Below are 21,496 nucleotides of genomic sequence, written 5' to 3'. Positions count from 1 at the left end.
AGTCCGGCGATATCTGAAACACCTAGATGTTAGTTTGTATACACTTACCATAGTTCTGAAGGTATCTCCTCGACCCTCAAAATATTTTCTAGCTTCCTTAATGAGTAAGCAGAATGATTAAGAAAACGTTTCAACTTGTTTCCCAAGGTGCACTGCTGTTACCGAATCAAAACAAAGATGGCGGACCAAAAGTACCTGGATAGGTAGTCGCGGGTTGAAATACATCCAGTGGACGGAATGTTTTTCATACAGATTGTTAGAAAAACTTTAGGGATCCTGGAATAACCTCCAGAACAGCGGTAAGTGTTTTTAAACGACCGCCAAGGCTTTTTAACGTCGTCGGATAGGTTGGGCTTGGCGAACGGTTACCTCTGTGACACGGATGAAACGTTGAAAGCTAAAATTGGGCTACTAAAAAAACTAAATAAAAAAGTATTTCGGTCGGTCAAATCTCAGAACAGAAGGTGAATATATAATATATGATTTACAATCATGCAAGTGGCCTTTTGCTGCATTGAATACGTTGGTCATGTCATCTAGGCTGCTGTTCATTAAAAAAAGTGATGATACACTACTGTCTTTACAAGTTTTATTCGCTGCCCTTAAGTATCAAAGGCAAAGAAATCAGCTGTCTCAATTCATAGGACATAATCTGTGCAATTGCTCTAATGTGATCAAAGGGTAGATCTTATTAAGAAATTTAGATAGAGAAAATAACATGTCAAACATGTGTCTACTACAAACTTGTTCTAGTAACTAGTCATCATGAGTGAGTAACTGTCTCATTTGTGTCTCTTCCTGAGTTTTAACCCTCTCAATGTGCTTACATCCAGTCCCCATGCTAGGTATAGCCTACATCTCTGTGCAGTCAATAACTAGCCAACATACTTGAAAGCCTTATACGTCTATAAAATTAGACCGCAAGGCTGGAGATAATTGTTCCATGTTTTGAGAAACAAAAAAGAAATCGGAAACAAAAAAGAAATGTTGTTTAAGTGTGTCAATTTTAAATGCACAGTTTTGCTAAATTGGAGCTCATTTAAGGGTTTAATCCATTGCTGAAATTATTAAATCAGTAAATCAAAAGTAAATCGAGAGGCACAAACATTTTGTGCTTGAATTTTAAATTCACTTTAAAAGCCCAGTCAGCTTTATAGCCACTGTCGATGTTTGCAGTTACATAGAAATTAAGTTACTAGGGTCAAATACAGACTGGTGAAAAAAAATCCCATTTATAATTAGTGCCTAGAAGCGAAACTGAACTGCCATGACATTTGACTTTCATAAGGTTATTTACCAAAAGAACCATGTGATTGAGCCGAAGGCTTACAATATTCTATTTATTTTTGGAACAACAGAGTCCAAGCTTAAGAATATCATGTCAAAAAGAAATGTATTTAATTAAAATTTAAATTTTTTGTTGTTATGGAGAATGTTTGATAGATCTTATAAATGTTTTTTTTTCTGTTTCACTCTTGAAGGTTTTTGTCTGACTCCTACCCACTCATCCGCAGGCAGGTGAACATACAGAAAGAGAGTGGGTGCCATCTGCAGCTGTCAGTCGGCCTGGCTGATGCCCCTGATGCCGTCAAGCATATGGGAGTGACACTTGTGATGTGATGGTCAGTGACAGGCCGGCTCAAAAAATGTGTGACCCGAGGATATTATCATTGATAAGTATAACCAACTGACAGCATGTCATGTGAGAGTTTAGTATTATATATTTGACAAATGATACAAGATGATTTTATACTAATGTTGGGGAGGTTTTCTTTCCTGTGCCCCGTCCCTGTCCCTGACCCAGTCACTCCCTGCGAACACACACACACACATGCACAGAGAAGGAGACAAAGAGAGCGAGAGCGAGATTGAAAGGGAGGTCTTTACAAAGTGACCATTCTGGATACTTTCCAAGGGTTTTGTCAGTCACTATGGAGATTTGGAAAATAGCTCCTGCTGTTTAATTCCTCTGTTGTTACAATGGGCGAAAGGTATCCAGTAGAAGCTTGTTCCCAGAAATATACATGCGTCCATGCTCTGCTCAGAAAAGAAAATTCCTTATGAAACCCAGCAGCAGAACTAGTTTGAAGATCCCTTACTCCAGTAAAAATACTATAATATAAAAGTGTTCCATAACGAAAAACATCCTGTATTGAAAAGCTGTTAAAAAGTATTAAAATAAAATAAGTAAAAGTAGTAGAAGGTAGTTGTATAAAGTAAACTAAAGTACAAGTTCCTCAGACTTTTCTGATGTACAGTACTTGTTCTTGTCACATTCCAGCAGTGCTAATAACCTGCCCATCACACACAGACTTGACAAAAGCTCACTGGGGGCCCCTGGCATGGATTCATAGCCTTTCTTTTTCTCTCATTTCGATTTACTTCAGTCTGATCACCATGCATTCAATGAAGCGCAAAGAAAATGCATTGTGCTGCTGCACTCCCTCCACTAAATCTGCCATTAATGACCCATAAAAGAAGCCAACCGATGTATCAGACCCCTCCAAGAAACTTAACTCTACAAATACTTATTTTGTCAACTTTGCACTTAAAAACATAACTTTCTGTAAGAGTTAATCTCTGTGAAAACAGCAGACTGTGAATTTGTTTCTGTCTGGGTTTCAGCTTTGGGTGAACGTTTTTCGACGATTGCCATGGCTACAAGGCTCCGGGGTCGGTGATTCACCATCATGGGAGATGAAACAAAGGGTGCCTTTTTGCTGCCCTGTGCCTGTGGTTTTTTATGTGTTGACACCCAGAAACAAGATTTAACTTATCTGATGCCCTGTCCCATTATAGGCTGACTGACTTTGACTAATGTTTGGTCTTAATTGATTCTTCTTCCAGTCCTGTCGTACAGTCTTTATAATTAGCTCCCCTGCAGTGCTGTAGCTTTCGTAGAGAAACAGGAACCTCAGCAACAAAAATAAAAGGACCAGAATGATAAATTCCCAACATTGGCAAGAATGGGAGCTATTTGGCTCGGACTGTGGCACTGGCTAACACCGGGCTCAAAACAATAATTACGGCCTACTGTCTGCATTCTGCCGCTGCAGTTAGGTGACAGATCAGCAATACACAATCCCTGCTCTGTCTGTGACAATCCCGGCCTCCTCTGTCTGTCTCTGTGGCCAACACTGGCAGAGCTGGCTCATAATGGGCCTGGGAGCAGGAATTTTTACAGCCCCCCTGCCTCCAAGCGAGGGTTGATCATGTGAATTTCCCCTGATGGTAACGGGGTTCCACTGTTTACTCATTTTTTGCCACTCTGTGTAGGTCATCTAGCAGCACTGGCCTTTGTTTTAACAGTATTTTATTTTGCTTTAACTATTGTTTCTTGTTATGCAGTTTATTTTTGTCCCAATGATAACAAAGAAATAGAAGTCAACTCGAGTACAATACTTGGGTATAAATTTAAGGTACTTTTACTTCACTGTATTGAAGTATTTTAATGTCACTACTCTACATTTTTGAACTGTATGGGAGTAAAATTAATGCACTTTTCACACTAGTGTTATTTGACAGCAATTATTTATTATTTTTATACTTTACAGGAAGAAATGTACATACAAAACATACAGGATGCCCATCTCATTTGATATAATGAAAATGAAATCGGCTCCACCATATGAAGCTAAAACAATAAAATGCTATTAACACAAGAATACGTTGACATTGATAAACCAATAATATGTTACTAAAACACTTGCAGGAGTTATTCGACTTTAACTTATCATATATTTAGTACATATTTACTTTGACTTAACTAAAAGGATCTATAGGATCTTTGACATTTGTATTTGCTACTGTAATATATTAGAATACTCCAACCACCAATAGTTATCCATACACTGAATACACCATTTAATAATCCTATATACTTTACTGTGTTTTGAAAATGTTGTACTTGCTATGAACAGTTGCAACATTTATTCCACAGCTGTATATGGCTAATTCAGAATAACATGTATGCTAAATGATCATCTTAAAGTACCCCCAATGTAACCCAACCACCAACAGTTCATGTAGAGATTTGGGGGTTTCATAGTAGAAGCTTATTTAGTATAAAGCAGAGATAAGAAGCAAGCTATGAAGGTCTGATAAAGACTCTTCCTTTTGAGTCAACTCTTACTAACTTGTAGTCTTCTACCTGAACGGAAGCTGACTCAAGTTATACATTTTCCACCCTTAAGGGTCACAAAAGACTCCCAAGACTTGTAGAAACGCTTTGATTTGTAAAGTTTCATTATTTCTTCCACCACAACACTTAGCAAGTTCTAGAGTCACATGCTAAAATAAAATAAACAGCTACACTGGGTTTGGACAAACAACCATAGGCTTTTCATAATCTTACAGTATCACATCCAGTGACCAGAATCTTTACACTGTTCAGAACTAAACAGTTTAGCAGCAGATTTGTATCCAAAATAACTTCAAAGTTGCGTCTTTTCACACTCCTGATACCTTAACCTTATTGGATTTCGTTATCTGATTTAGTGAAGAACAAGACATTCCAGTGCTCTCCTGACTTGCTGGTACTTTGGTAGCAAAATGTTCTCATACACATACTTTACTTAGGCACAATTTTGAGACACTTTAATCTATTGTATAGTTACAAATACAGTACTTACTTTTTTCATTTTAGTAAAGGATCTGAATAGTTCTTCCATCACTGCGTACAACTCTTGTGATCTTTCAGACATTGTAATAAAACTAAATGATCGTCTGCATTAGGGATACCCTTAAACCCCTAACTTTCCTCCATTTTGCTCAGAAAAAAACTGGCCTGTAGTTTAAAACTTCCATTTTTTTAAGCTTCTTCCTGCACAGTCACACCTCAGGGGCAGCATGCCAACTTCAAATCACTGCAGCCTCCCAAACACTGGAGGCAAAAGTGTGAAAGAAGTGAAAGAAATATTTGTGCGTTTCGGCTGTTATCTTTTCAACAACATACGTCATTAAAACGGAATCGCATCCCCCTAACTAACCTCTCCTTTCATGTTTTATAAAGAGCACAGTGCGGCCAGTCGCACCAGTGCAGTGTGGCTGAAGGGTGTAGAGTGTCACTGGCTCAGCTGCTCTGCGTCTCTCCTTTGAATCACTGAATCTCAGCAACTCAGCAGCACTGCAGAATCGAGTCTGCATGCAGAGACAGAAAGAAGAAAGAGAGACAGACAGAGAGTTAGAAAGAGCTCCTTTGATGTATCTGAAATGTTTATAATCTTCTGCAGGTCAACCTGAGGTTTTAAAAACTGCAAACATACACTTCAAAGCTGCACAAACCTGCCAGTATTGGATGGCTTTCATTTATACCCCACCTTCACCTGTGTGTATGTAACAGATTAGTGTTCATCCTGGGTGTGTTTGCATGTTCTTTCTCTTGTTCTCTAAACCCGATTGTGAAGCTGTTCAATCTGCAGGAGCTGTACTGTACTTTTCTCTCTCACTCAAGCATTTCACACATAGCATAATAAACTGCATACATAATGTGTTACAATATTCACGCACACACCAGCTGATAAAATCACCAACTGAATGGTTGTATCACAATTTAGTCTCATGACACAATGCTTCATGCTGTAAACTGGAAAACTTAAAGTAAAGCCCTGAACAGTACAAAAGACAAGAGGAGGAAATAACTGATTAAATGCATAAATTAATAATGAAGAAAAAACTCTCACATCGCAGTGCATTCGATCAAATCTGTATTTTAAGGTTCAAATCTTTGAAATTAACAGGGCCATGGGAAAACCATCCCCAAGAATGACACCCGAGTAACACTTTTACACTCCAATCCTTATTATAATTTTCTCTGTCCTTAGCTGAACTTAAAGTTCATGGAGACCAAACCCATGCCCTGCTTATTTATTGTTTGTTTTTCTTAATTTGTGGAAAGAATTAACAAACATCCAAAAGAAATTCTTACAAGAGCTACTCTATCTCTTGACACTCACATGCTGTTTTTGTGATTCACTGCACTTTATATGATTTAACTAATGTGGTTTCAGCTCGTTCACAGCGTGTTTAAAGTTGCTTGATGTCACACGTGACAAATATCCAACATAATATGAAATTGAGTGTGTATGTGCAAGAAATTTACAAATAAGACGGATTTTCTTTCCTTTTTTTTGCAGTGTGCAGCGGGTTTTTTTGCAAGTGTGACCCTGTTCACAGGTTTTTATGTAAACCAAATGACTTACGTATCACACTAATTATGCGAAAGTGGGAGGAAAGGACACCTAAGCTAGTGGTGGTATTCAGCCAGGTTACTTCTAAAATACAATAAACAACTTCCCAGAATATTTGTTAAAATTAGTAATTATCCATACATTACTGTTACATTGGCATGCCTACGCAGCGGTCAGGATGACTGAAAGGGTTCAATGTCAGTAGAAGAAAAAATGTCGAGACCATAAAAAAAATATTTTTTTAATGGTCCAAATTGTTTGTAACTTTTCTTTTTTTAAGTTAACTACAAAAAAGGTAAAGCAAATAAGTAATACTACGAAATGAGCTACTGCATTATGTAGTTAAACCACTGGTTTAATTACTCCCCAAAGATTCACATATCTGCAATAATACGTCTGCCCTATAGGTCCAGAATCTGTTGTTATGGACCTGAAATACAAGCGTTATATGTTCTGCTCTCTGATTGGTTTGTCAAAGTGTCACTCATGTCACCGTTAAGTCATTTGCATAAGGAGGAGACTATAAATAAGTAATGGCTTAGGGAACGCCTTTCCAGGCTCACTCCGCTGATGCAGTCGGGACAAGAGTAACACAGTTATTGTCTGAAAAGAAACACGCAAGATGTCTTACAGACCAGGTCCACATTCTTCTTACAAGAAGATGTTCGGCGGGGACAGAGTCACGAGCAGGACCACCTACAGCAGCCGCAACGTCTCCAGCCCGGTGCGCTCCTCCCGGGTGTCCTACGGTCTCTCCTGCGCGCCGACTATCTACGCAGCGAAGACCCAGAGGCTCCGGAGCAGTACGGCCATGCCCCGGCTGGCCTCCGAGAACCTGGACTTCTCCCTGTCCGACGCCATCAACAGCGAGTTCATCACGAACCGCACCAACGAGAAGGCGCAGATGCAGTCGCTCAATGACCGCTTCGCCAGCTACATCGAGAAGGTCCGCTTCTTGGAGCAGCAGAACAAGATCCTGCTGGCGGAGCTGGAGCAGCTGCGGGGCAAGGGCACGTCCCGGGTCGGAGATCTGTATGAGGATGAGATGCGGGAGCTGCGGCGCCAGGTGGACCAGCTCACCAACGAGAAGGCCCGGGTGGAAGTTCACCGGGATAACCTGGCGGATGACATCGACCGGCTGAGAGAGAAGTAGGAGGCGTGGCACTTTTTGTCCTCTGTCTCCATATATATATTGTTTTGTTGCGTAGGACTTTGTATCTTTTTTTTTAAAATCAGTATGTACATCCGCTTATTAAAATTTAACTTGTTAAATATTTCAATACATAAAGGCTGCACTTCATTTGTGACGTTTCTAGTACCGTGTGTGCCAGGCACTGCGCAAAACCTCGACGGGAAACTTGCTTCTGCAGCTTCTGTGTCTGATTGAAGTTTTTGTTTAATGTTTTCACCTGAACAAGAAGTGGAGGCAGAAAAAATGAGGTTTTTACGGAGAAACTGCTTGCTTTCTGTCTGCCCATGCAGGTTGCAGGATGAGATAGTCCAGCGGGAGGATGCAGAGAGCAACATGCAGAGCTTCAGACAGGTACAGTATATGAGTCACACAATGTCATAAAGCATTTTCAAACTGTTTGTTTAATACAAATCTATGTCTCTTAAATATTGTTGTAACATATAGGAATTTTGCTAAGAGACTGGTAAAAAGGGATTCATCTTAGGATGGCTCCTGAGCCCTTCACTGCCCCACCTCCCCTGCTAGTCCTGGTTGGTAAGGGTTTACTAAAGCCTTAAATAGGCCACAGGTTACGTCAAAAAGATTAGATAAACATTTTTATCTCAATGAGTGTCACTTCTAACAGGTTAGTGGTGTAACAGTCCCTTTTCTTCTACCTGATCTCAATCTAATTGCTCCTAATGTGCTGAAGAGACAGGAATGCTTTCTTCTGATGGCAAAACAGCAGATTCTAGACATGAGCCCAAATAGTTGCAGAGCAGAACCGACCCTGGCCTGGTACAAAAGGCCAAGTTGTGGCTGGTGAGTTAAATGAGGCCTGCAGGGAGAGGAGATCTTTTTAAGTCTGACCGGTCACGCTGAATGAGACGGACACAAACACAACAGCGGTGTGGACCCAATGTGGTTATCAGAGCGAGAAGACAAGCCACCATGTGATCCCACTGTCTCGTTCTTGGAGGGCATTAGCACATAGCAGTCTCACTCGTTATGGGACTGTCAGGGAGATTGTTCCCTATCACTGGGTTTCATGGCGAATAATGAAGTGATTATAAGTTGGGAAGATGGTTTCAAATGAGTGTCACGGGACCCAAAAAAAACAATCTAAAGTTTGGTGCATTTACATGCTGCAGAAAAAAACCCTAGCTCTAAGAGTACATACAATTCTCAAGTGATTATGCACTTTTTTAGGGCTGTCAGTATGTATCAATACATTTCACAATCATCACCATGTCTGTGTGAATGGCAGGAAGGAAGTCCCTGTGGCATGCCACGGTGGCACTGAGACAACAATGCCAAGCCTACAGCCGGCTCCCGCTCAGTCAGGCAGACAGTCACTCTTCCAGCCGCGGGCCCGTTTGGGAAAGCCTGCTGAATAGCTCACTTTGTTTGTGGCATTAGAGCGGGGGGCAAAGCTGCTTCATTTGCTGATACCTCACTAACCAGCCTGCCAACGCCCTAACAAAGCAGTGCAGTGTGGTGCCACAGTGAGTGTGTATGCACAAGAGATAAAATAGAATTACCGGTAATAGAACCAAGTAGGATTTTTAGGATACACGTCAAAATGTAGTGTCTTTGTTTGCAAGAGATACCGTGCTGAATGTGTCATTCAGTAAAGTCATACAAAGGTGAGCAAGGAGGAATACTTTGTCCACACAGTAACAGACCTTCCAGGGGAATAATAACCACATTTCTACCAAAAGAAACAATCGAGATTTTCAGGATAAGCATGCAGTTAAGAAATAACAAATGGGATTAAGGAGCTCTTGAATAAAGCTTTGTGGTTCTGGGTGTTCTGGCAGTGCCTCCCTTTATAAAATCACATTCCTTTATACAGTAGCGCCAACAATCTCACTGAATTATGTAGAACTTTCTCCCCAAAAGTCAGGACAGGGAGGCATGAAACAATAGTTATATTTGATTGTTTTATGTAAGGTAACAGGCCGTGAACTCAGTTTAACAAACGTCAGCATGCTGATCTTTTGGGGTCGTAGAGGTATTCAGATTCTTTACTTAAGTAAACGTAGAAGTACCTCATTGAGACTGAAACCCATGACACTGCATGTTTATATCCTGTCCTTATATATGTCAACAAAGTACTCATTTCAATGAAACACTAATTTTAGAGTGTTTATTAATTTATTAAATATCATTTTTTATATATAGCTAATGTACATACACTAACAGGTAGTTTAATCCTAAAGCACTGCACTCATCAGATCTTATCTTGTAAAATCTTAATCTGAATGGTGATTAGTAAATGTAAATGTAGTTGCGAAAATAGCCCAATATTCCTCTCTGAAATGTTGCAGCGCATAAGTATAAAGTACACAATACAGTTACTAATGAAGGACCTCAAACTGTACCTCAAACTGTACCTCCTTCCACCACTGCCTGTGATGTAGTCGGGGACTGTGGCCAGAAAGGTGCTGCATTGTACACACCCCATGGAAATCATCATCTGCAGTGACACTCGTCACGTGGTTACAGTTGACTCTTATTGGCTGCATGTGTTTGCGTGACCTTGCCTTGCTACACAAAGGGTAATTTTTTGTACATGGGTGTTGTGTTGCTGCACCTATACTGCATGTGAAAGAGACTTTTTTTTTTCTATGTCAGCAAACACACAATGCATAATTGATGTCACCTTCACAAGTCACCTCATTAAGAGTCAGTGTCACTACGCAGGATGTGGACAATGCTGCCCTTGCCAGACTGGACCTGGAGCGGAAGGTGGAGTCCCTGCAGGATGAAATCAACTTCCTCAAGAAGCTGCATGATGAGGTAAGTTTCCTTCTTTTGTTCCTAAAGCTGACCCCCTCTACTGTGGGCATACTGAGCATGTGCTGGCTAATAAGCTAAAGGCCCCTAATGAATACAGAATAATTTGAGGTATTTGTTGTTTTAGCCAAGAGTACAAAATGTTTTTTATGCATCAGAGCAATGCAAAACGCCTAAAGGTCATAGAAAGGTAAAAGCAAAAGGACAAAGAGATGAATCAAGTACGTCTAATAATGTCCTCAACGTATGTCATCTGAGTCGGCAAAAATTGTTTTGTACATGCCGGCTCTATTGATTCCATTATAGGAAATGCTGGAACTGCAGAGCCAGATGCAGCAGCAGCAGCATGTGCAGGTGGACATGGAGATGGTTAAACCTGACCTGACAGCTGCTCTGAGGGACGTCCGTCTGCAGTACGAGAACCTGGCCTCCAAAAACATCCACGAGTCCGAGGAGTGGTACAAATCCAAGGTAAAGATGGGGAGTATTGAACTGGTGTCGAATCCCAAATTCTGCACATTTTAGACCTATAAAATAGCTATTTTCAGTATTTTTATGTTAAGAAAAAGTTTGAGACTACAAGCATGTGAAAACATTTCCACTTAGTGAAGAACCCATATGAAAAAATTGCCTGACTCTGCAGCTCTGCTTATCTCTTTTGAGCATTTTTAGGCTCTTTCAGGCCCATAATTTGGTTCAACAATCTTTTCATCTTCAGTAGGCAGATGTTTTTGAGGGAAAAACCCACTGTGCACTAACAGCCTGCTGGTGTTTGACATAGATAGAAACCAACTTCTGAACACTGAGGATTGTTTAGCTGCTCAAAAAATAAACATTTCCTCCCAGCCCTGGTGGAGACCAAAAAGAGAGCTGAAAGAGGAATTAATTGTGGAACTGCTTCCCAGAAGCACAGATCCAATTTAATTATGATACCCCCTTTTCTGCTTGAAACATTTAATTCTAACAAGTCTGACCTATCAAAATGTTTTTTAGTGCGTTTTCACTGTCCAATGCAGCAGAGAAATCAGTCAGTGCAGGTTAAACATCAATGCAAGAATCTTGTTTTTTCAGTACAGTATAATCTTTTTTTCTTTGTGACCTTTGGATGTTGGATTGTAGTAAATGGTGTTAAATAAAACTACTTCAACCACCCAGACTGCTGTGTAATGTCTGCAAGCCTCCTTTGTGGCCACATCTTTCATCATTCACCCCAACTGCCATATTTAGTCTCCTCCGCCCTCTGACTCATCATTTATTGAACAGTTGATTTCTCACTTCTTACTTCCCCTCTCTATGTTTGTCCCTGTGGTCGCCAGTTTGCTGACCTCACTGATGCTGCAGCCAGGAACAGCGATGCCTTGAGAGTGGCCAAACAAGAGTCCAATGACTATAGACGCCAAGTTCAGGCACTTACATGTGAGGTGGATGCCCTTAAAGGAACTGTGAGTATGCAGTTTTAGGCTTAACTGTAGAATGCAAGTTAAGTTTGCTAAAACCCATTGTTTTGAATATGACATAACTAAGAGATTTATACCAGGGAGACTTTATTTTCTCAGGTCACAGAGCATATTTATTTGAAGCTAGTTATTTTCACTGCTTAAGCGTCGTTTTGTTCTCGCTTGGCTGCTGTCCCAGAATGAGTCCTTGGAGCGCCAGATGAGAGAGATAGAGGAGAACTTTTCCCTGGAGACGGGCGGTTACCAGGACACCATCGGCCGTCTGGAGGACGACATTCACAACATGAAGGACGAAATGGCCCGTCACCTGCGGGAGTACCAGGACCTCCTAAATGTCAAGATGGCCCTGGACATCGAGATTGCCACTTACAGGAAGCTGCTGGAGGGAGAGGAGAGCAGGTGGGGAATTAGGAGATTTGGGATTCAAATGACAGTCGCAACATTTGGGTTACAGATATGCATGAAAACATGAATTACATGCAACAAAATTACATGTGCATTAAATTGTGGATTGCACTTTCTCTCTTTGCAGAATCTCCACCCCTCTGCCAAACTTCTCTTCTCTTAACCTGAGAGGTACGATCACATTCTGCATGTTGGAGGTTGGTTTTAGTTTGTTTGTTGCAACATAATGATAACATACACAATTTTCTCTTTTAGAAACAATGATTGATTCCAAACCTCATGTGGAAACAACAACAACCAAGAAGGTTCTCATCAAAACCATTGAGACCAGGGATGGTCAGGTAAAATCAACTTCAAGAGATTTTCAATCAGTGAAGTAATTTCCTGACGCTCCCCTCCACGGAAAACACAACTCTGCTCATCACCTGTTCTCTGTCCCCTACATCCTCTTTCAGGTGATCAACGAGTCAACTCAGAACCACGACGACATGGAGTAATAATGTCTCTTTCTTTGCCAAACAATCAACTAAAGCAATAAGAAGAAACACAATTCACTGTGGCTACAAGCAAGCAAACAAACCAACAACACACAAAAAGCAAACAGCTTCTAAAAGTGCCTTTATATGTGATGATCCAGTAAGCCTGTTAGCTGACACACAGACTGTATTTCGCTTCCTCTACTCTGCTTAAAGTATCCTCTTTTGTCACATTTGTTTAGACAGAATAATGAAATCAGCACAACATAGAAATCCTTATTGAGGTCTACAAATATCTTTCTTTGTAACCAAAGTAGTATTTTTGATCAATACAGCATGCACACTCCAGGAAATCTGTATGCTAAAGATGTCACAATTGCCTGTACGCAGCAATAAACCATTAAGACTGTAACTCAATATTGTGCACCAGGTGTTATACTTTGCTTCACATTATAGTAATGAAGCCATATTGGGTAACACAATTCATTTATGTAAGAATATATCATTTTAAGTACTGCATGAACTTTAAAAATGTCCTATTTTGCAAGTAACAGAATCGTGCATCAATCATTTTTAATCATTTTTACTGATCAGCTTTTTTAAGAAGCAAACTAGTTTAGAAACATTTTTAAGCTGTAATTATGTAATTTCAATGGTCCTTTATGTTTCTTAAAGCTAAAATATGACACTAAGTTGACCTGTATTAAGTAAAATCATGTTATAATGTTACTTATAATTGATGTAGGTAAGTAAATCAGGACACAGCTGCAGACAAGAGAGACAACATATTAGAAGAACTACATCATGTAATACAATCTACTGCAACATCAACACTAACTGTGGCTCGAGAAATGTCATTTTCAGATTTAATTCAACATTTTTGACCCAAAGTCAACAAACACTCAACTTAAGAAGCTCCACTAAGAGGTTTTGTGCAGAGCTGTCTTATTTGACTACATTAGGTTGGTACATATGAACACTGTACTCAGTGTGCAGTCAGTGTCACTCTTTCTGTGTTCTTAGTTGAATTATACAGTAAAGGCTGGGCTTGGTCGATCTATAACAATCCAAGGTACATTACCATCCTGTTAACAGCTTTGACCTTATAATAGAGAGAAATAATAGTTGTGTAATTCAGAAATATTAAGTAAACTAACAACAGCAGGTAAATGGTCTAATGGTGACATTTTTTTGTAAACTGCTTTTTCCCAGTTGAAGTGTGAACTTTAAAGTCTAACTTTTCAGCCAACACGAAAAAGTGTTCAGGAAAATAAAAAAACATGTAAAATTCGATGAGAACAAACTGGGCAAAGTGCATCTACTGATGAGGATCATGTCACACGATTGAAAGCTCCAAAATGCAACTTGAGGTAAGATTGTCAAACATAAAAATGTAAATCGTACTGATGCACAGTTTTGTGATACATACTTTTCTACATTTTGCTACTTCTACTCCTCATTTCATAGTGTTTGCTGCATAATTTATACTTTTACTTATTAGTTTTAATGAGTATTTTGCAAATAATATACAGAAATATTAAGTAAGACTTTGAATGCAAACTGTAATTGAGTTGTTTTATATTGTTGTATTGCTATGTTCAACCTTACCCTAAGCCCTTGAAATAAGTACTAAGTGATAACATTCAGTATCAATTAGGTGAAATAGGCTAAACAAAATAACATTTCGTCTTTATATAGTTAGGACCCTTTACAGGTTAGAGGTCACTTGTACAAACTTAAGTCAAGGTTATTTACTCTGCCCAATGAAATATAATGGTCAGAATCAACTCACAAAACATATATCAATGGGTTGCAGTTAAAAGGGGACACACTGTACTGTATATAATTGCATTATATTACTGCGTATGAATGCATATTTATACTTCTACTTGAGTTTTTCTACTACTTTATAGGCTATTTCTGCTCCACTTCATTTTGGAGGAAAATATTGTATAGTATTAGTAACCACTATATTTAGTCTCAATTATTAGTAACCTTTCATTTTTAGGAATTGCACTATGGAAGAGTATTACACATTAATGCATCGCTTGTTTTAATGCAGTATACTATTTAATTCTGAAATGAGCCATTCTGCAGCATGAGTATGTTTGTACTTGCCTATAAGTATGCTTTGATGCCTACTGTTAATGATTACTTCTGTACTTTTACTTTAGTGAGACTTTTAATGCAAGACTTGTAGCTACTCATAGCAGAGCACTTTTTCACTGAAGTACTGCAACTTTTACTCAAATAAAAAGTCAAAATACTTAAGCCTAATACTGCTAAAAACGGATTCATAAATCAAATATTTTGCTCCGAATTCACTGGGAACCTCCTGTGCACGACTGCCATCTGTCGGTGTGTAACATTTATTGAACTATCACCAGTGTCGGGTCATTCATTGTATCACGGCAGGCTGCGATTGGCAACAAGTCGCCGTAAGCTTCAATAAATCACATTTCAAGTTGGCCGTTTATTTGACCCAGTTCAAATCTCGCGATAACTTATATTAGAAACGTTAAGAATGCGATTTTACAAGAGAGAATCTCCAAATATTTTTTATTTTTATAAACAATATTAGATCTGTTAAAGTCGGTGTATTCGTATTACTGCTCAATTTAATGATCCGGGATACTTGTCGGTTAATTAATGTCGCTTGTTTTCGCCGGTCTGCCCCGGGAGATCAGTGTGTTTGTCGAAGGAGCAACTTTCTCCATGTGACGTGTCTGTCGGAGGAAACAGGTCGAGGGAGATGCCTACATGATCCGTTTGAATGATCTTTTTCGGCTCTTTAATAATTTCGGTATCTTTCTGTCAGTAAAATTCGTTAAGTATGAACTTACAAGCTTACACTTTGTGTTTGACACGGTAGGAAGTTTTTTTCAGCGCTTAGTTAGTTGGAATTGACGAGTGGAACAAAAATGGAGTCATGGTTCAACAGGTTTTGAGTAAAAATGAAACTCAGAGTAACTGATTCCGACTGAAGCTTCTATCTTGTTTGGTGATGGGCTCGGTGACTTCGGCTCTCACAAGGACGAGAAATGCGATGGTGAAAGTGGGTTCAGAGCCGGAGAACCATGACCCGGAGAGGAGCCAGTCCGCCCCGGAATCGGACCGGACCAAGAAGAAGAGCGCGCGGTTCAACGTCTCGAGCCAGACCGGACGGCAGAGTTCCCGCCAGTCGCTGTCCGAGGTTCTGAGCAGGCAAGACTCCGACGGAGCCAAACAAAGTTCAGAGAAGAAGACTTCTGATGGTCAGCTGAGCGGTGAGTTGAACTGTAAATGAGCATTTAACAAGGAGGAAGTTACCTACCTGTGGAAGTAATTACGTTACAAAGATACGTAAATATCAGTACATGATAAACAGTGGTGAGAAGTAACACATTTGCAGTACATTTTTGAGGTACTTTGAGGTCTTTTTCCTTCTGCTTTGACTTACAAAACGTAAAAGTCTGTAAATGAATGTGCATTGTTATACATTAAGCTATTTTACAGAATATGAAATAGTTTAATCGGCACCTATTAACACATGAATTATGATAATTCAATAATATAATATTAAAAAGACACAGACTATTATGCCTAGTGAGTGCTTTTACTCTATTTTTGTCAGTAATAGCCCTGCATACGTCCTACTTAACTTAAGTAAAATTTTCATTGCAAGACTTACTTGTTATGGAGGATTTTTTTGTCTTGTCATAGCAGAGAAACATAAAGAGAAAAAAACACAGATGGAATCAATACCATTAACCATGGATAAGTTTCATACGTGCCCCAGTATACCATTTATGGATCTAGTATAAAACCAGGGTTATACTATAAAATAATGTACTCATGCAAGATCAGCAACAAGCCACTAAAATTATACTGACACTGGCAGGGTGCTTTTTGCTGCCTAGAATGTACAACTGTGGCCAATACTTCAAGTATCCTGAAGCATCTTAAATTGTACTTAAGTATAGCACTTTGTTATTTGACACCAATTATAACCAGTATATGCATCAAGCAGTTCATCTGTTAGATTTTGTATGGTTTGGTCCGATCATAGCGATGGCCAATCAGTAGCTCAATTTAGCAAATATACTTCTTCTCAAATCAACCCAAAACTTCCTTTATTTTTTGGGCACCATAATCTCAAATACAGCAGCTGGGTTACTTTAAAACTGCACATCTCTGTGGTTTCGGTGCATGGGTTTATCTGTAGATGAGAGCAACTGGTCACTTCAGAGGAATACTGTGAATATGCTGCTGGAAAAAAAGGTATTCACTGAATGAATGCAGAGCTCTTTGAAGGCCAGCCTCAATGCAACATATCTCCACTCCCAAAACATCTCTTTGATGTTTGAGGTGTCATCCCAACAAATTACAGCCCTATTCATTTTAACCAATTCAGATGTGGATTTGCAGTTTAACAGGGATGTGTTATATACTTGTTTATTTATTTTTTTACTTTATTGAATTAGTATGAGTTTTGTAAGATTGTGGTTTTGGTGATGACGTATTTGAAAGGAAAATGAATGCACACTAAGCATCATTAATCCAACAATACAATAATTAAGACGGAAGTTTTTCCACGCCAGTCTAGTTTTGCAAACTTGTGAATTGATGAAGATAACGTTTTATCCAGCAGCATTTCTATTAGTTAAACATTTTGTTTTACAGTTTTGTCCTTTGTGTTAGTCAGTGTTTCCTTTAATTAATCCTGTTTGTCTTCTACCCTCACCACGGCTGCCACCTCTAGTTCCAACTCCCTGCATGTCCGTCCCAGAGGAATATATTTGTCCCTGGTTGACTCCTAAAATACCATCTGTACTGTGGCGTTTCCATGACCGTATGGCAGTGTAGACTCCTGTTGAGTTTCCTCCCTGGTCCCCAGTGATGTTCATGTGGGTTCAGGAGTCTCCTCCCTGACTCTCTCCTGACTGTACACTCATCTGCTTCCCTTTGAGGAGCAAAACACAGACACCTACCTCCTGATCTGGTTGGGTCCCCTCAGTGTTAGACATTCCCACTGGTGTAGAGATCTTAACTTCTGCTTAGTGCTGAAGTTCATAGATTGCAGAATATAATAGAATAGAATAATAATAACTTAAAACCAGAGCTTTTATCTAAGCTCCAATGCAACATCTAACCACACACCCCCACAATTAAGATTGATGGATCCTTTATGACAGTGGCAGGGCTTTTTCAGCTACCCAGACTACATGACTAGTGTAGCAAAGGGCTTTATGGGACATGTCTTACAGTCTTTGATACAATCAGTGATGTTGAAGAGCTGCAATTACCTTGCTGTTGATTGCAATACTGGCACAAGAACTAGGTCATAGTCGGAGGGTTTCCTGTGGCGTACAAGAAGCTGGAGTTGTCCACATGTTGCATATTAGTCATAGTATAATAAAAGTAGATAGCACATTTGGATAAGAAATGGTGGAGTGAAATATGTGTCTGAAATGTCACATGTTTCTTCAGGAAAAAGATTTTACCCAATCTGCAGTCTTTTAGTTTTATAACTTGTAAAAACTCTTATTTATTTACAGAATGCGCCTCAGTTTTTTCAGCAATGTAAAAACAGACTTTCGCGGCATTTAGTTTTTGAAATTGAATTTATTCTATATAAAACATATTTTGGTAAACTCTTTCAACAGTCCCCCGATTGAGCACCTGTAAGCAGTACAATAGTTAATTATCACTTTATAACACACTATAATGTAGTTGTGGCCCACTGATGAAAGCCTTTGCATTTGCAGAGTTTTGGACTGGGTGCCTGTGGCGGCTTTCGCAGAAAAAATCACAAGCGGCGCCCAGTTAGTGATGCGTTTTCCATCAGCCAGCAGTGGTTGGTCTGCCAGAGAGGGTAGGCGGAGCTAAGCGGCTGCAAGCGCTGTGAGTAAACAGTAATCTACTATGGCTGAACAAAGAAAAGATCGATTACTACAGATACAACTTCAAAAATAAGTGAAAATCCAAAGAAAAAGAAACAAATTTGACGCTCAGATGAAGGCAAACAGTCTGAAAGGAAAGAGACCGTCAGCGAGGAAAATGAAGAGTTACAACCGTAAGAAAGGGAGTCAGCTGTAAACGTTTGGTTAAATTGGGAAGTTTGGTGCCACCTTAGAAAAAGCAACTGAAATGTTCGAGATTGAATCTTTAATGTACATAATATTTTAACAATCATAACTTGTGAAGGCACATCATCCACTGTTACGCTTTGTGTTTTACTGTATTATCATTCTCTATCTGTTTTCACCCCATCCTCACCATATGCCTCTAGTTATAAGCAAATACATTAACAGCCATTTCCTTTAACAACTTAAATATGTTGCATTATGAACCCTTATGAAATGGTTTTACTTATTTTGCATAATAGCAAGTAGCAGGACAGTGTGTTGCCAACATTTGCTGAAAACACGATTACGTTGTTAACCAGTTCATCTTCATGAGGAAAGGAAATGTGTGACTCTTTATATTTTTTCCTATGGATGTAATGTAATAACCAATTAGTGTCTTAGGAATGGCCCGCTGGTGTATACAACTGCCACTGCTACTGTATCTACTATTATGTGAAGTTGCATGCTTCCTCTTTCATAAATTGATCATTAGGATGCAGCAGCTGGTTTATGTAATTGGATACTAAAGATGATATGATGGGACTGTGAAAAGATAATACAAAAAGGGGGAACGACAAATCAATGATGGACAAATGTGTTCAAATTAAGGCAAATGGGAACTCTGAATTGTAGCCTTCATCTGGTGGGTAAAATTGGTATAGGGGGACATTGAACATATAGCTGTTAGATTTTATTGAAAAAAAATGCTGAATTTAATCTCACATGTCATATTCTGTATGCAAAACAATGAATGAAAACTGTCCTTCCAAACACAACAAAACCTTAGAAGACACCCCCTTACTTGAGCTGTGACATGCAGTGTCGCTGTGACTCATGTTATAAGTAATTCATATCAATTTAAAATGACACTGGATCCAGCATGTGTGCCACATATGGCAAATATGTGTTCTATCTCTTCCTTTATCCTCACATCTCATCCTTTCATCTGTGGCTCACAGTGGGAGGAGGACCTATGGAGCAAGGAGGAGATGCAGGTGGAGGCACAAACGTGGAAGAAGATAATAGGAATGACTAGCCTGTCTTTAGTGTAGAACTTAGCAACCCTGTGTCACACGAATTGTGCTCATATGTAACTTTCGCTGCATTTGCAAGTACTTTTTTTTTTTTTCTGTTGGCAGTTTATTTTAGTTTATTTTGCGTCAGTACAGGAAGTAGTGTGATTTTCATGTAGTGCAGTGAAAAGGGAGTGTGATTTCAGGGTGGATGGGGTTCACAACTGCGGTCGTACATCTAGTCAGCTTTGACATTAATGATATTCACTATTGCTAACAATCTTTTCCTGCATTAAAAGATCCCTGTGGAGTTTCTCATCACAAGTAGCGTTATGGAGCAATGGAGCAATGCTAATGCTGGTTAACAAGGATGTAAACAAAGCAGGTTTCAAACAAAACTCAATTTTTTAAGAGGAAGAAATGCATTCAGCACAATGTTTAGACCTAAAGGATACTTACAAGTGTTGTTGAGAGTGACACCTAATGTCACCTTTATCTGTTTGCAAGACAGCTCCACTGGAAACCTTTTAAAGGGGAAATACGATATGTTTAAACCTTGGCTCTATTTTAACATAATTGTGAGTCTCTAAGACTTATAGGTACAAAAAGTTTTGTGATGGCATAAGTAGATCATTTTAACGGAGGCAGAACGGGGATCAATGGCTGCAATGTTATCCTTTAGGGCAACTGCGCCTTATCAAAATACATGTGATTATACAAGCAATTGTTTTTACCACCAGCATGCTTTAGTTATTATTTTAATTGTCTGACAACATTATGCAAAAGATCTACTTCCTGCAACAAGTCACTTCTTATTAGAGGGAGACTTCTGTTTCTTCTCAATAAAAATGATGTTTCACATTTTCACATTTAAAAACAAAATCCGAACCTTTCAATGGCAAAGACAAGCAACTGAAGTAAACACACTTTAATAAAGCGCACTGGCTTGCAAGGACTATGTTGAAGCTAGCTTACTACTGAGGCGATCTACTGGAGCAGTTCAAAACCTTTTTTTTCTTTTATACCCTTTTCCCACCGAAATTAGCCCGTTGATGCAGGTTCTTCAGACCCAGGAAGACCCGCTAATAAATGCAGATTGTTTCTTTTCCCTTTGCCAGTGGATTATACTCCTTTCGGTCTCTTTTCTGCCATGTAACCGCCTGACGTCACAAATGCGCCGGAAACAGGGTTAGTAAACAGTGAAGATGTTACGGTGGGTAAGTCTTTATTGTATCTATATGTTAATCATTCAGTGCTGCTCGGACTGAGACGGGTGGAATTTGTAGCTGAGATGGCAAGGAGTCGCAGAAGTTACCGACGGAGCATAGCATCACGCCGGAAAGGGGGCAGAGATTAGCGTGTCGACCTGGGTTTTGTGTTCCCATCAATGCCGATCGAAGCTGAGGCGATAATTACCCGGGTCTACTGCAGAGTTATTTGACCCGGGTCTGAATGCTAATTGTAACCTTTCCCACTACTCAAAAAAGCGGATTTTTTGACTAGTGGGAAAGGGGCTCTAGTCATCTAGACCCCAAAATATACAAAAATAGGGCACAGGTTTCAGTCCATTGTAACCAAGCCTTACCTATACACTGTAATAATTGCAGGAAGGGTTTACTGTAGGAAGAGCTTGCTGAAAAACACTGGTGGTGAATATTTTACAAATACAGTTAGAACTAATTTGATGGGGCAGCTTAATTAATCTGCTGTTTGTGATCATATTCCAGAGCTGTTAGATACAAATGTTCAGCACAGTTCTGCTTTGTCATTGCATAATAGCTGCATGTGAACTTTAGTACAGAACAAGGTTTGTTTGTAAGAGATGATTTTACATTTCATCTACAGAAAAACATTAATTAGCAGCCGTGCACATGTTTCTC

The 21,496-nt window shown here is 39.4% G+C and overlaps 2 protein-coding genes across 2 annotated transcripts in view; both read left to right on the top strand.

Moving 5' to 3' along the window:
* Positions 1-6,756: 6,756 nt before the first annotated feature.
* On the top strand, positions 6,757-12,913 carry LOC138611633 (vimentin-like). Its single transcript, XM_069684807.1, has 9 exons — positions 6,757-7,337; positions 7,671-7,731; positions 10,066-10,161; positions 10,465-10,629; positions 11,475-11,600; positions 11,794-12,014; positions 12,148-12,191; positions 12,276-12,361; positions 12,476-12,913. The coding sequence occupies exons 1-9, from the start codon at positions 6,811-6,813 to the stop codon at positions 12,515-12,517; spliced, it is 1,368 nt and encodes a 455-aa protein (XP_069540908.1). The 5' UTR covers positions 6,757-6,810; the 3' UTR covers positions 12,518-12,913.
* A 2,587-nt stretch (positions 12,914-15,500) lies between these two features.
* The window catches only part of pde1cb (phosphodiesterase 1C, calmodulin-dependent b), a 111,630-nt gene continuing 105,634 nt past the window's right edge, over positions 15,501-21,496 (top strand). The window contains exon 1 of the mRNA XM_069684430.1: positions 15,501-15,762. Within this exon, the coding sequence (XP_069540531.1) occupies positions 15,501-15,762 (262 nt within the window). The remainder of the gene's footprint in view (positions 15,763-21,496) is intronic.

This window comes from Semicossyphus pulcher, unplaced genomic scaffold (genome assembly GCF_022749685.1).
Source record: "Semicossyphus pulcher isolate SPU_LCO1_2020_fin unplaced genomic scaffold, fSemPul1.0.p SCAF_7, whole genome shotgun sequence".
Classification (NCBI taxonomy): Eukaryota; Metazoa; Chordata; class Actinopteri; order Labriformes; family Labridae; genus Semicossyphus; species Semicossyphus pulcher.
This window is presented reverse-complemented; position numbering and strand designations above follow the sequence as displayed.